At 33.0% G+C, this 14,572-nt stretch overlaps 2 protein-coding genes and 1 pseudogene across 3 annotated transcripts; 2 read left to right on the forward strand and 1 right to left on the reverse strand.

The window, feature by feature from the left end:
- The first annotated feature begins 4,406 nt into the window (after nt 1-4,406).
- On the forward strand, nt 4,407-7,775 carry LOC146943851 (disease resistance protein Roq1-like). 2 transcript variants are annotated; one of them, XM_085742149.1, is made up of 4 exons: nt 4,407-5,136; nt 5,325-6,432; nt 6,614-6,898; nt 6,986-7,775. In XM_085742149.1, the coding sequence occupies exons 1-4, from the start codon at nt 4,622-4,624 to the stop codon at nt 7,631-7,633; spliced, it is 2,556 nt and encodes an 851-aa protein (XP_085598275.1). In that variant the 5' UTR covers nt 4,407-4,621; the 3' UTR covers nt 7,634-7,775. The 2 variants fall into 2 exon arrangements, with proteins under 2 accessions (XP_085598275.1, XP_085598273.1); XM_085742147.1 differs by having other exon boundaries at nt 6,614-7,775.
- Nucleotides 7,776-8,335: 560 nt separating this feature from the next.
- Nucleotides 8,336-9,217, forward strand: LOC146943852 (uncharacterized; annotated as a pseudogene).
- A 331-nt stretch (nt 9,218-9,548) lies between these two features.
- Nucleotides 9,549-13,201, reverse strand: LOC146943853 (uncharacterized). Its single transcript, XM_085742150.1, has 2 exons — nt 12,487-13,201; nt 9,549-9,949 (listed from the first exon to the last, which is right to left on the reverse strand). Exons 1-2 carry the CDS (start codon nt 12,808-12,810, stop codon nt 9,764-9,766), a joined length of 510 nt encoding a protein of 169 aa, XP_085598276.1. The 5' UTR covers nt 12,811-13,201; the 3' UTR covers nt 9,549-9,763.
- Nucleotides 13,202-14,572: the final 1,371 nt, after the last annotated feature.

Raw genomic sequence — 14,572 nt, forward strand, 5'->3', positions numbered from 1 at the left:
TGTTAGTACTATTCAGCTAGTATTTTATTATTATAAGTTGTGTAAATTGGTTTGCACAAGGCTATTTTAGTAACCTATGGCAACATATCACACACAAGCTCTTAGTAACCGTATGATAATCAATAAGTATGTAATAGTGTTAATGGTAATGAATATGGGACAAATTAGGTGTAATTGATATCAGCATCAATGCTGGATTAGTTGGACAGTTACAAAGCAAAATCAAATTATGGAGACGCAAAGCAAGTGGATTAAGGGTTGATTGAAGGAGAAAAGGTTAAAAGTAAGGATTCAATTTATTTGCAAAGTCGATCACTGTTTTGAAATATTTAGAGTTTTAAGGACTAATTTGCGGAAATGGATTCTCTCCACTGCAATTGCTAAAATAAATTCAATGGCTACATCTCATCTACCAACTCAATATCCTCTTCTCTTTTTAATTTTATGTCTCTTTTTCTCGCTCATGTTTAATGGTTTTGATGTAACAATTGAGAAAAAATAAAAGACTTTCACTGAAGAATTCATTCCCCTTGTTTGCTGGTGATATGTAAAGTTAGGGACCGTTTGAAACTCATGCATTTTATTCTACATTTCACTCTTTCTATTTGTGTTCGACTTCAATTTCAAATACAATTTTTTTCTATTATATTAGTTAGTGGTTCTTTCTGAGATAGATTGTGCCTCTTAAGTAAATTTGTTTCTTGCCTAAATGGTCTTGATTTATTACAATTTACACCATTTAGTAAGTTTTCCAGAGTAAAAAAATATTATATAGAGTCGTTTCTAGTGTAATTTTGCAAGTACAATCTAATTTAAGGGCAGTTTCTTTCTGCAGAAAAAGAAATTGGGCGTCTTAACATTTTGGGTCAAAAGAGAATGGATTCAAAAAGGAGGCACATAGGCCTCAAACATGCATAGAGAAACCTTGCAACAGAATCCAGGTTAATGAGGCCAAGACAAAAATATGCCACGTCAAACGTAATTCAACACAAACTAGACAGACATGTACTACTTGGGTTAAGAAGAAAAACATTAACATGCACTTGATTAAAGAGACAGACCTAAAGGAAATATCTATATGCAAAAACCCTAGATTTATTAAAGAGAACAAACTTATGTAGCACTAATACTTATTGAAGGGGTGTTCAGACGCCCAAAAAACGTTTTGGTGCTCGACACTAACATGACATCAACGAATTCGACCAAAGAGTCAAACGATACAAAAAAGAGTTTGATGTTTCAAAACAAAAGTTTTATCAAAGGAAAAAGATTTCCTGCCATCCAAGAACCTTAATTGTTTATATTTCTTTTCTATTTTGCATAATGTGCTCGATACCCATCTTTTCTTTCATTTTTGTCTACATCTTGAAACTTAATTTTTATCGTGATAGAGTATGATTATGATCTTCATCCGAGAAAAACGAACTGATACACAAAGTATAAGCAAATATTCTTTTTATAAGTTATTGAATGATTGATGTATGTGATTTATAAAATACTTCGGATACATCATCTATTCAATCAATATCAAAATGAGAATATTTGCTAGAAAATATGTAAGTTATTGACTATAAAACACATCACTTTAGAGATCTCTTTAGGTCTCAATGTGTTGGACCGGCTTTAAACACCAACATATATGTATTTATCTTTAATCACTTCTAATTTCTAATATTATCGTTTAATTAATATCTACGTTCATTGTTGTGTTACTGTCTGTGTGGTACATCGTAGGACTGAACAAAGGGTAGGTAAACACAGGACACCCTTCTCAATTTTTGCTTCACCTTCGATTGACCATCAAGCACCATCCTTCTTACCAAATCTCAACTACTGCAATTGCTCGCATCACCCTATCCGTCCTTGTTTGCTATGTATCTTTTTTTTTTAGGAAAAAAAAGTTCAGAAGGCACTGTATTTTGATAGGCCCATTGAAAAGAAAATCATAAGGCCTGTCAAAAAGAAAGTACAAGAGCCATATGAAATTGCATTTAGCTTGTCTTTAAGGCATGAGAAGATTACTCACAAGTCACAATTTCCAAAAGTAGTCCCAATAATAAAAAATTCATCCGAAAATTGTTTTGCATTTCGTGTTTACTCCCACAAACCTCAAACCTTAAACTGACCAAAATACCTCACGACAATTAACTACCGTTCATTTAGAACGAGAGTTAATTGTTGTTCGCTTGCACACAATAATTAGAAACCATTCAAGACTCACTCAATCATGTATAGGAACGATAATTGAGTGCCGTTCAAATACATTTTCTGCATATAGAGCAATTTTGGCATCACTGCGTAGTTTTTGTGATCAAGTTCGGCATCCAGATTCTGAAGAGGGTGGGTTTATGTATTTATTTAGTGGTAAAATTGCTTCCTTTTATTCGTTAAAATGTTAGCAAATAATTTGTGCATTCAATATATGCTACCTACTCACAATATCTAACTACATGTTACTCATTTAGACATGTTACTCAATCTCTAGCTACATTTAGACATATATCCAGTAACTTGCAGTTATCCTTATTCAATCCAGCTATGCATAGGCGTCACCTTATCCCAAAAACCGATAAAGTCTTCATTTCCGTAAAGGATGACATCCATAAAATGCTCAAAAGACTTTGGTAAAAAAACATAGTAACAACAAAGCTTTGTCTTCATCGTCCACCTTCACTTCAATGTTCACCAAGTCATCAAGAATTTTGTTGAATTCTGTCAATTGTTCCTTGATAGGTTTAGACTCCACCATCTTAAATGAGTAGAGTCGTTTTTTAAATAGTTTCCTATTAGCCAAAGATTTAATCATGTATAATGACTCCAACTTAGTCAACATTGGTGCCGCGGTAGCTTCCCTCACGACATATCTCAAAACCTTATCTCCGAGACATTGTCTACTCAGTTCTGTCCAAAATGACCTATTATGGAGGAGAGAGCATATCTTCGATCCACTATGATGAGAATGATACAAAGAGGTTACAAGAAATTAGCTTAAAACCTCACAAGAACAAATCCCGATTTCTTCTAATTTTTCAATTCACTCACACTCACAATGAATCTTAAGAGAAAACACTAAATGAAACTTTTTGATCCGTCCTATAATGAAATATCTCTATCCAAGGTGTTTACAAATATTTTCCAATCCAAGAGAATCTCTCATCAACGATACTCAACCCTAAAGTTACCTCATTTAATTTATTAGATTTCTCTCCCTTGAAGCTCACTCAAAAAAGTGAAGAATGAAGCCTTATATGTAGTTCAGATCCTGAGGAATCATGCCACGATTCCAAACCATCGTCCCGCGATTGCAAGTTTGTACGTAGTTCGAACAAACCATTATCCAACTATCGTGCCACGATTTCATGCAAACGTGCCATGATATTTCCAGAGACTCACTCATGCTGCTCAGCACGAAATCGTGCCATGATTTCACATATTCTTCAATACCAATTTTGAGTCAAATTTCAACACACCTAATTCGTGATTCGTGATAGTATGCGGTATGGCTACGGGTTCGCTATACGTGACATTAGAAGAATATGGTATGTATGGAGGTATAGAGATTCAGTACGCGTCGATTTGTACTAGAAGTACTACCTAATTAAGTATAGTAAACTATCTTAATATTGTGAAAAACTAGAAAAATTATAGTAACCCGCCACAACAAACTAGTGTTCACTTTACAAAATATTTTTATTGTATTTTTTTTTTATCGTTGTTATTTTGCAAGAGACATTATCTTTCTCTATTCTTCGAAGTGGTTTTCCTGTAAGATTTATTTGCTAAACCAAAGGTTATTCTTTCTGTTTTATCTCTTACCCAACCTCTTCTTCATCTTTCTTCGATCTTCACCCATTTGTCTCGGTTCGCCAGATCCGTCAGCTTTCATGAATTAATACATATGGGAGTTTATGTGACTAATTCGCAAAAGTACCACGAACCTGTACCAATTCGTAGTTCGCTTCATGTTAAGAAAATTGGGAAACTATGCCTTTATATTCCTAAAATGATAAGAGTCTGCTTAGTTATCTCTAGGGTGGTAGGTTGATAAGATGAGTGGAGAAATCAAGATTGCAATAGGAGGTTCCAACTGGTGCATGTACTGCATGAACCAAGCCATATCTGTTGAAAAATCATAACAAGTAGTATATAATAATAACTTAAATTCAGATTTCAATTTTGTTACATATATTCTATCTACTAACTAAAGCATGCCATCTTTGACAATTTGGAATTAGAATAACTTTGTTGACTTTATTAAGTAAAGCATGCCATCTTACGAACCAAATTTCCATTATATTTCCTGTTATTGTTAAATTTTTGTTGCTTTCTTTACCATAATGGAGAGCTCTTACTATCGGTGAAGTTTTGAAGTTGTTACACATCTTCTTTGGTTTATCACATGTATTTTTTTAATAAAGAAAGTTGACTTGTCTTTTCTTTCGTATTTGGTAGCTATAGGAAATGGGAAGGAAGTTTCACTCACATGTTTGTTTGATGAACCAATTTAATTGCAACCTTGTTGCCATTTTCATCAGTTACTCTTCTTAACTTATTTTGAGACCCTAGACACTCATTCATACTCAAACTTCTCATACTTTTGTTCCATTTCTTTTCTATTCTCATGGCTATGCCCCGATCATCTTTCTTTTCCTTCTCTTATGGATTCACCTATGACGTATTCTTGAGTTTTAGGGGCACCGACACTCGCTATGGTTTTACTGGAAATCTCTATAGAGCTTTATGTGACGGTGGATTCTGCACCTTCCTTGATGATAGGGAGCTTCATGGAGGTGATGAAATCACACAATCACTTGTCAAGGCCATCGAAGAGTCCATGATTTTCATTCCGGTCTTTTCTATCAACTATGCTTCTTCTATGTTTTGTTTGGATGAACTTGTCCACATCATTCATTGCTTCGACCAAGAGAAGGGTCGCAAAATTTTACCTATTTTCTATGATGTGGAACCTTCCCACGTGCGACATCAGACTGGGAGTTATGGCAAAGCCATAGCTAGGCATGAAAAGAGGTTCCAAAATAACAAAGAAAAATACAACTATAACATGAAGAGGTTGCATAAATGGAAGATGGCTCTTAACCAAGCAGCTAACTTGTCCGGCCACCATTTTAATCCTAGGTACCCACATCACTCCTATTCTGCATTCATTTTAGTTTATATCGTAGGAAATAAATTTTTTTTTTTATTCTTGATTAAATATTAGTTATTTGCATGTCAAAAAGAATGAATTTGATTTGTAATAATAAAAAGTATAATTATCTACATTGAATGTCTTATATTTACAAAAAACTTATATGATTGGGCAGGAATGAATATCAATACAAGTTTATAGGGGATATAGTCAAAAATGTATCCAACAAGATAAATCGTGCTCCTTTACATGTTGTCGATTACCCGGTTGGCATGCAGTCTCGAGTCCTTAAAGTAAATTCACTTCTAGAAGTTGCATCTAATTATGAAGTCAAGATGATAGGTATCTATGGACTTGGAGGAATGGGTAAGACAACTCTTGCAAGAGCAGTTTATAATTTCATTGCTGATCAATTTGAATGTGTATGTTTTCTTCACAATGTGGGAGAAAATTCAGCAAAACATGGTCTAGAGCATCTCCAAAAGTATTTTCTTTCCAAAACTGTTGGATTGGACATTAAGTTAGGAGATAGTAGTGAGGGAATTCCAATCATAAAGCAAAGACTACACCTAAAAAAGGTTCTATTGGTTCTTGATGACGTTAACGAATTGAAGCAGGTGCAAGTCTTAGCTGGAGGGCTTGATTGGTTTAGTGTTGGTAGTAGGGTGATCATTACCACTCGAGACAAACACTTGTTATCAAGTCATGGGATTGAACTAACATATGAAATAGATGAGTTAAATAAGGAAGAAGCACTTGAATTGCTTAGGTGGAAGGCTTTTAAAAGTAAGCAAGTTAATTCAAGTTATGAGCACGTTTTAAACCGCGCAGTAAATTATGCTTCTGGCCTTCCATTGGCATTAGAAGTATTGGGTTCCAACTTGTTTGGAAAGAATATAAACGAGTGGAATTCTTTGTTGGATCGATATGAAAGGATTCCTAATAAAGAGATTCAGAAGATACTTAAAGTGAGTTTTGATGCTTTGGAGGAAGACGAGCAAAGTGTTTTTCTCGACATTGCTTGTTGCTTTAAAGGGTATAACCTAAAACAGATGGAAGATATGCTTTCTGATCATTACGGTCAATGCATGAAATATCATATTGGAGTTTTGGTTAAAAAAACTCTATTAAGGATTTGTCGGTGGAATTACAGTGTCACAATGCATGACTTGATAGAAGACATGGGTAAAGAAATTGTAAGACAAGAATCAGTAAGAGAGCCTGGAAAACGTAGCAGGTTGTGGTTCCATGAAGATATATTTCAGGTCATTGAAGAAAATTCAGTAAGACAATATACATATTTTTTCTTTTTATCTTTAACCTTGATTTAGCTCTTCTAAATATTAGTGCTACTAATGATCATGTTAGAGATTTTCTTCCCTTTTATGACATGAAAATTTCTTATATGAAGTGTGTAAAGTTGTAACACATACATGTGTTTTGGTTGATTTGTCCTTTTTGTAGGGAACAAGTCAAATTGAAATCATACATTTGGATTTTCCACTACCTCAAACAATTGTTGAGTGGAAAGGAGATGAATTCAAGAAGATGAAAAACCTCAAAACACTTATTGTTAAGACTAGTTCCTTTTCCAAACCTCTTGTACATCTTCCTAATAGTTTAAAAGTACTTGAATGGCATGGTTTACAGGATATACCATCTGATTTCCTTCCAAAGAATCTTTCCATATGCAAGTTACTCAACAGTAGCCTTACATCATTTAAGTTGGCTAACTCTTTGAAGGAAAGGGTAATGATTTCATCTTCCTCGTCGTGTATACAAATACATTACCTTCTGACTATTCACTTTTTCCGTTTTGGTTTATCTGTTTTGCAGATGTTCTTGGGTATGAAAGTTTTACATTTAGACAAGTGTTACGGGTTAACAGAAATAAGTGATGTATCTAGTCTCCAAAATTTAGAAGAATTTTCATTTAGATGGTGTAAAAATTTACTTACAATTCATGATTCTGTTGGGTGCCTGAAAAAACTTAAAATCTTGAAAGCTGAAGGTTGTAGTAATCTCAAGAGTTTTCCACCAATTCAATTGACATCTCTTGAACTACTTGAACTTTCATATTGTTATAGGCTTAAGAAATTTCCAGAAATATTAGTAAAGATGGAAAACATAGTAGGAATTGATTTGGAAGAAACTTCCATAGATGAATTGCCAGATTCATTTCAAAATCTCATTGGGATTCAATACTTAATACTAGATGGACATGGAATTTTTCTTAGGTTTCCATGTAGCACTCTCATGATGCCAAAACAAAGTGATAAACCAAGTTCCATGGTGTCCTCAAATGTACAAGTTATTGTGCTAACAAGTTGCAACCTAACAGATGAATCTCTTCCAATAGTTCTGAGGTGGATTGCTAATGTGACATACTTACACTTATCAAAGAGTAATTTCACAATTCTTCCAGAATGCATCGAAGAACATCGCTCTTTAAGAATCCTCAATCTTGTTTGCATTAAATTGTGATCCTTGAATTTTATTCTTAAGACAGTTACTCATACTGACATATCTTTGTCGGGAGAATTCTATCAAATTATCTTTCCTGTATAATAAGTTGTTTTGGATGTGCTATTCGTATTTTTAATACTACTTTGGGTTTTCATTTCAATCATTATTCATTTAGGCATACAATTATATAATTCTGTGAACTTATTTATTATGTTATACATTATCCTCTTCGACTACTATCAAGCATCAATATAATTTATAACTAAATATGATTGCTTGCTCATTTATACATTTATGATGTGATACTTATGAACTGCTTTGAGTCTAAACATTGTTGTCATATCATAGTGTTACTTGTCTTCTCTATGGTTGGCTCCAATGTTTGTAGCAATGCAAGCTACCGTGTAGGATTGCACCAACCTGTGATCCATGAACAACCATTCATGTCGTGATGTACATGAGAACGGGACAGTGTGATCGCCGAAAAAATTGTGAAAATTGCTAGGATTGTGAGTTCGATCGCACCCGATTTTGTCCAATCTGAGCCGGTTTAAACAAGATCTGGGTTCCTTGGCTCATCACCGTTGAGGTTATTTATTGATTGCACCAGTTGTCATGTATTGATGCCACAGGTTGCCTATTGAAAAAATAGGATAATAGACTAAGTTCCATTGCGTCTTCAAACATTGATCGTCTTGAACTCCAACTGTAACTTGTAAGATGGATTTCTTCCAACACTTCTCATATGGTTTTGCTAATGTAGGTTATTTAGAGCTGTCTTGGAATTATTTCACAATACTTTCCCAATGCAAAAGAAACTTTTGCTTTTTAATTAACCTTGAATATTTCTCGATATTTTATATCTCAAAGTGTAATTTATATCATGCTAAACTACATTTCTATGTTACTTATAAGTAACAGAAGCTGCATGAGGCTGGAGGCACCATGTTTTGTTTTCCAGGAACTGCATAGGTTCCAAAATGGTTTGAGCAACAAAGCAAGGGGCCGTCAATGTCTTTCTGGTTTTGTAACAACATCCTGATAGTGAAATTCTTCGCGTATCAACTGTTGGTCTTATCATTAATGGCTATAAAATTGATCTTCAAAGTCGGTTTGATGGTATTCCTCACTGGACCATACATATCTATTTGATTTGCATCTACAAGACATTGAACTTACCGCAAAAGGCTTATATACACCGGAGGAATACCTAGAACACAAATATTAACTGGACAAAGCATTTTTTTTTTTAAATGAATGGAACCATGCTGAGATTAACTGTGCAAATGAGGAGACAACCACTCCTTATAGAAATTGGAATCCATGTCTTCAAACAGAATAGTAGAATGGAGGATATTCAATTCCCCAATCCTAATAAAAACAGAAGAAAATTAGATCATGGTGTTGATGATTTCCATTCACCACTTTTGATCAAGCACACCAAGGGAGGCTAAAATAGGAGTATCGGTATCCAATATGTATCCGATACAGGTACATCTCCATTTTAGAGTATCCGAGCTTTATAGGAAGCAACACAATCCTTTTTGAAGAGCATTTTCAGAGGGGAAGCAGCACAATCCTGTTTGATCACATACAATGATACAAAAGTTCATGACCATGAAGCTTAATCCATTATATGATACTCTGGTGATGGAATTGGATTACAAATATGCTCTAAAAGAAATGAATTTTGTGGAGAGATACCCTAATTTAGTTTTCCCTATTAATTTCTTATCTTGAATTTTAATTACAAAATCATCACATTTCTTTATTTTTTTTCTTTTCAAATGGTCGGTATTAATATTGTTAGTAATTGTTAGTATCACGATGAGAACATGGTTTGATCCTTGGACCTCTTTATCACTCAGCTTCTTACCTCATCACATAATTTTCTTGTATAATAATTTCAAGAAATTATAAAATTAAAATAAGATGACAAAATACTAGGAGAAAGCTTACATACATACTAGAAGAGCACAACAATTGATTGTCCATTGCATTGACAACCCACTAAACTAAATCCTATATACATTCATGACATAAGCTATAAATAGAGCTCATCTGGATAAAATTTGATGAATGATAAACCTCAAAGACAGTGTATTCATCAACTCATTGATTAGATATTGATATATTCAATTCATTCATTCATACTTGGTTGATATTATTGTTACTAGGAAGGACATTGGAAGTGGAACAAGACAATGTTGTATGCTGATGGGAAGGCCATGAAATTTGTTCCGGACAACACGGAACCGGCGCAGGGTGAGCAATGAATGTTGGAATCTCATCTCCAGGCATTAAAACCGAAACCCAGCTAGTAAAAATATTCATCTGCATAAAAAAATTAATCAAATTCTGCTATCTAACAATGCTGAAATGAATGACACATTTAATATTTTAGACCAAAAGACCGCATAGGACATGATAGTAATATTTTGAAGTTTAAAATACAAGATTCATAAGGTACAAGGAATCTTTTCCCAGTGGATCTCACTTGTGCATTAAATCAGATAAATAAAACTTGCAACAGCATATTCATACAACCAGACATTTCAATTTAACTTTTCTTTAAGTCAGGACATGTTAGATAAGGCACCAACATTGTCCAACATCTTATCAAATATTTGACTTTTAATGTAGATATATAAAGGACATTAAATATGTCCACCTAGACATAAACACAAAATAAGGCATTGGATCCACAGAAAACAAAGTGATAAAAGCATAATAGTTGGCTTTGGATTTAAAAAGTATATGTTAGCATATATATATATATATATATATATATATATATATATATATAGAACAATAGAACATGTATAAAATCATTGAAAATCCTTGTTGTACATTTTTAACACTTGAGTATTGAAGTTGATAAGCTTGAAATCACTTCCTTCTCAAGATAACTAAAAAGGAAAATATATGCTTAACATGAAATGTAGATTTTGGTTCACTTGGTATTACAATTGTTCAAGAATGAGGATCTATATTTTTACCATATGTATGGCTTAATTAATATCCAATCCAATTTACTAAGGTTGTATCTCATTCGATGTGAGACCCATAACACACTCACCTCAAGCACAAGTCTAAACATTTGTAGCATGACTTGAGTGACCCGATAGCGAGTAGTTCAAAGAATTTGGATCGGACCTAACTCAACTCTTCAAAACCGACTTATAAGGTAATGATACCTCATACTTATATAAAGACATTTTGAAACAATATCTGATCAAAAGTGGGACTTAATCGAACTACAATGAGAAATTGATTTTTCTATCACAAAACTTTGTTAACAATAATAATTTTCCTCACATGAGGTGTCTGAGTGGGGAATGGTAATCTATCATTATCATAAACAATAAAAAGAAAATCCAAAGTGAAAGCCAAGTGCAAAAGCATGTTCTCTAATCCCATATTCTCAATTCCATTAATGTGATAAAAATGCCAAACATATAAATTATTAAATTCTCTATAATTAGATTAGTGGGGATTAGTATTCAAAGTATCATTGCTGCATTGCTAATACTAGAGGAATCATTACTACATTTGTTAAAGTTGAGAGAAACAATTCAAGAGACAATGTCCCAATCAAATAGTGGGTGGGCCTTTTATGTTCCTCCAAAGAAATGGCACAATGTAGACATCACAATTGTTGCATGGTACTAGCTCATCATACAATACAATAATAGTACATTAAACACTAAGTCTAAAATAAATATAAAAAAAGTATTAGCCATGAAGAGAGGATAAGAAAGAGCATAAAATAAGATTAAAATGTCCTTGTACGGTATCCTTAGAGATTTGAGGTGATGTAAGGAAGCACATGAACATCAAGGACAATGTGTGGGTCTCAACTTCCACATAGATGAATTTTTAAGTACAATACAAATACTCAAGGTTAGGGACCAAACTTTCAGCAGAAGAAATGTATAGAGGACCATGTGATCTCTACATAAAAATCTGAAGACCACATAGTTCACTCGGTACGACCTCTTTGGATCGACTTATTTAAACTTATGTACTGACATAAACATTTGTGATACTATTTGAGAGAACCTACGAAAACATCTCAAAACATGTTCATGAGATGTTTTCATTCAGCTTATTTCTATAAACTTTCCGGGATACATTATGAAAACAACTTATAAATTACACGAAAGCATTAAACACTTATCGTACAAGTGTTTATGTTATAAGCCGCGAAATAAGTTGTTTATCCAAAAAGGACCTAAATGAATGCAGGGGAAATGAAATGGAAATTTGGTGGGGTTATTTATGATAGAGTTTTTATTTTTAGGTTCAAATAATCATGACAAATAAAAAAAGTTGGTGAGATACTAAATTCAGATTTGACAATTGACAAGGTTTTAAAGTTTTAACTTCTTCCATCAACCAATTGGGATTTGTTGAATAATCATGAATAGAATCTAAAACACATTAAGTTACTATTGCATCTCTTTGCCAAAATGAAGAAAAGCTTAAACATACTAGTATGAAAGTTTGACAAATTTAAGGATCAAAGAAGAATACACACCCTTAAATAATGGAACAGTAAAATACACATTAAAGGCTTTAAGAAAAGAGATCAAGAAAGAAGAAATAACACTGATGAATGAGAACAGTGAAACTTTCTTAATTAGACATGACAGAAGAATTCATCAGAAAAAAGAAAACATAACAAAACATGGAAAAACAATTAATAAGATGAGAAGTAAAAGCAACCTATAGAAACAAACAACAAAACATTTTTGTCAGATAAATAAACAATCTTCATTGTTTAGCAAAGTCACATTACTATTACCATGAAATTGGAACACACAACAAAAATCTCAAGAAACATTTTTTATAAAAAAAAAAATACTCACTTTAGGTGATTGGTGGTGACCAAGTTTTCTGATCGGAGAGTCACCGGTACGACGGTTCCGGCGAAGATTAGGAAACAAAGCTTGTGAAGAAGGTGCAAGAAACCTTTCAAAAATAGCCATGAGTAAGAACATTGAAATAAGAACAGCAGTAGCAACAAAACCAAAGGAGACAGCATTAACAGAACTATCAAAGTTGTTGCTGTTGTTGTTACTCCAATGTTGTTGTTGTTGTTGTTGATCATTTCTTTGTACATTTAGTGGGGCCCCTATTGGACTCCAACCATTCTCAACAACATGCTTCTCTGTTCCTAGTACCATTACCATCACTGTTCCTTTGCTCTTTTTTCACCTTTTCTAGTTTTACCTTTCTTCTCTTACCATAATAATTATGATTCTCTTCACTCTTCAGTGTTCACCTTTGAGATCAATCACAATTTCTCACTGCAATAACAACACAACACCTTCTTGTTCTTCTTCTTCTTCTTCTAGTAAACAGAACAGAGTAACTCTGTTTCAAAAACAGAACAGAACAGAACAGAACAGAGCAACTCTGTTTCAATTATTCTATGAAATTTTTCACCAACTAGTTGAGGTTATCACACTATTATTAAAGCGTATTGAGAGAGAGAGAGAGAGAGAGAGAGAGAGAGAGAGGAGCATGTGGGTTTGGGAGGTGAAAAAAAGAGGAACTTTGGAATTTGGATAATAGGACCCTGTTTGTCCTCTGTTTTGAGGAAAACGATAAAAACTGAAAAAACAATAAGGGTTGAATTTTTTTTCATCTTTTGCTTTTACTACTTTTTGGAATAGTTTATTTTCAATTATTGTTTTTATTTTAATCTTGAGTTTATACCTACGAGGGAAGGGTAAAATAAATAAATTGTGTTGTAGTACAGTTGAAATATTGAAAATGTAGTAAACTATTTAGAGGGAGACAAAAGAAGGGTGACTTTGTGCTCATTTGGACATTGGAAAATGGAAAGGGTAGTTTAGTAGCTTATGCTTACCATTTGCATGGTACTACCTTCCTTGAGTATCTCCAATGCCAGTTGTTTGTTTCTTAGTTTTATTAATTGCATCTACACTTCTGATAGAAAACGTGTTCGGTGTTCAAAAGTATCTAACGCCGTTATATCTATGATTAATTACTTATGCTTACTGTTTGCATGGTACTACCTTCCTTGAGTATCTCCAATGTGAGTTGTTTGTTTCCTAGATTTGTTAATTGCATCGACACTTCTGATAAAAAACTTGTTTGGGGTTCAAAAGTATCTGACACCGTTATATGTATGATTAATTATCTTATGCTTACCGTTGGCATGATATTACCTTCCTTGAGTATCTCTAATGTGAGTTGTTTATTTCCTAGTTTTGTTAATTGTATTGACACTTCTGATAAAAAAAAATATGTTCGGTATTTGAAAGTATCCAACACGGTTAATATGTATGATTAATTACCTTATTTTTTAAAATTATTTGGTGTTAGGGTTGTGTTTGATGTCGTGTCTATTTCAATTTTCAATACTTCAAAAGATATAAAGATGGAGTAGTGTTATAATTACTTTTTACATGTGGCTTGTAATTTTGAGTTATATGTTTATGTCCTCTAATATTGTCTTAATTTTGTACTTAGAATAAGACTCTTCCATTGTACCAAAAAAAAAAAAATAAGGCTCTTCCACTTAATAATTAGTCTTAATTTTGTACTTAGAATAAGGCTCTTCCATTGTACCAAAAATAAATCAAAAAATAAGGCTCTTCCAGTTAATAATTAATATTTTGAGTTGGACTCCATTTATAAGTTTAAATCTTTACAATTGATGTTTTCTTTGTAAGTTGAACCACAAAAAATGCAACTTATAGATTTGATTAAAGTACACAGTCAAATATTGATAGATGAGTAATGAGTCTCTCATTTGAGTAAATAAAAAAGTTGAAACCAATTTTTAAATTTTTTACAAACAATGGAAGAGTATATAATATCATAACTAAAATTATTTATATGTCATATATGAACAAGTCTATTGGTAGGAATAAATCTAATGAAAATAATATTATAGAGAGCAATATGAAAAAAAAAATCACT

The sequence above is a fragment of the Medicago sativa genome, chromosome 2 (assembly GCF_051527215.1).
Source record: "Medicago sativa cultivar Bolivia chromosome 2, Bolivia_mono, whole genome shotgun sequence".
Taxonomy (NCBI): Eukaryota; Viridiplantae; Streptophyta; class Magnoliopsida; order Fabales; family Fabaceae; genus Medicago; species Medicago sativa.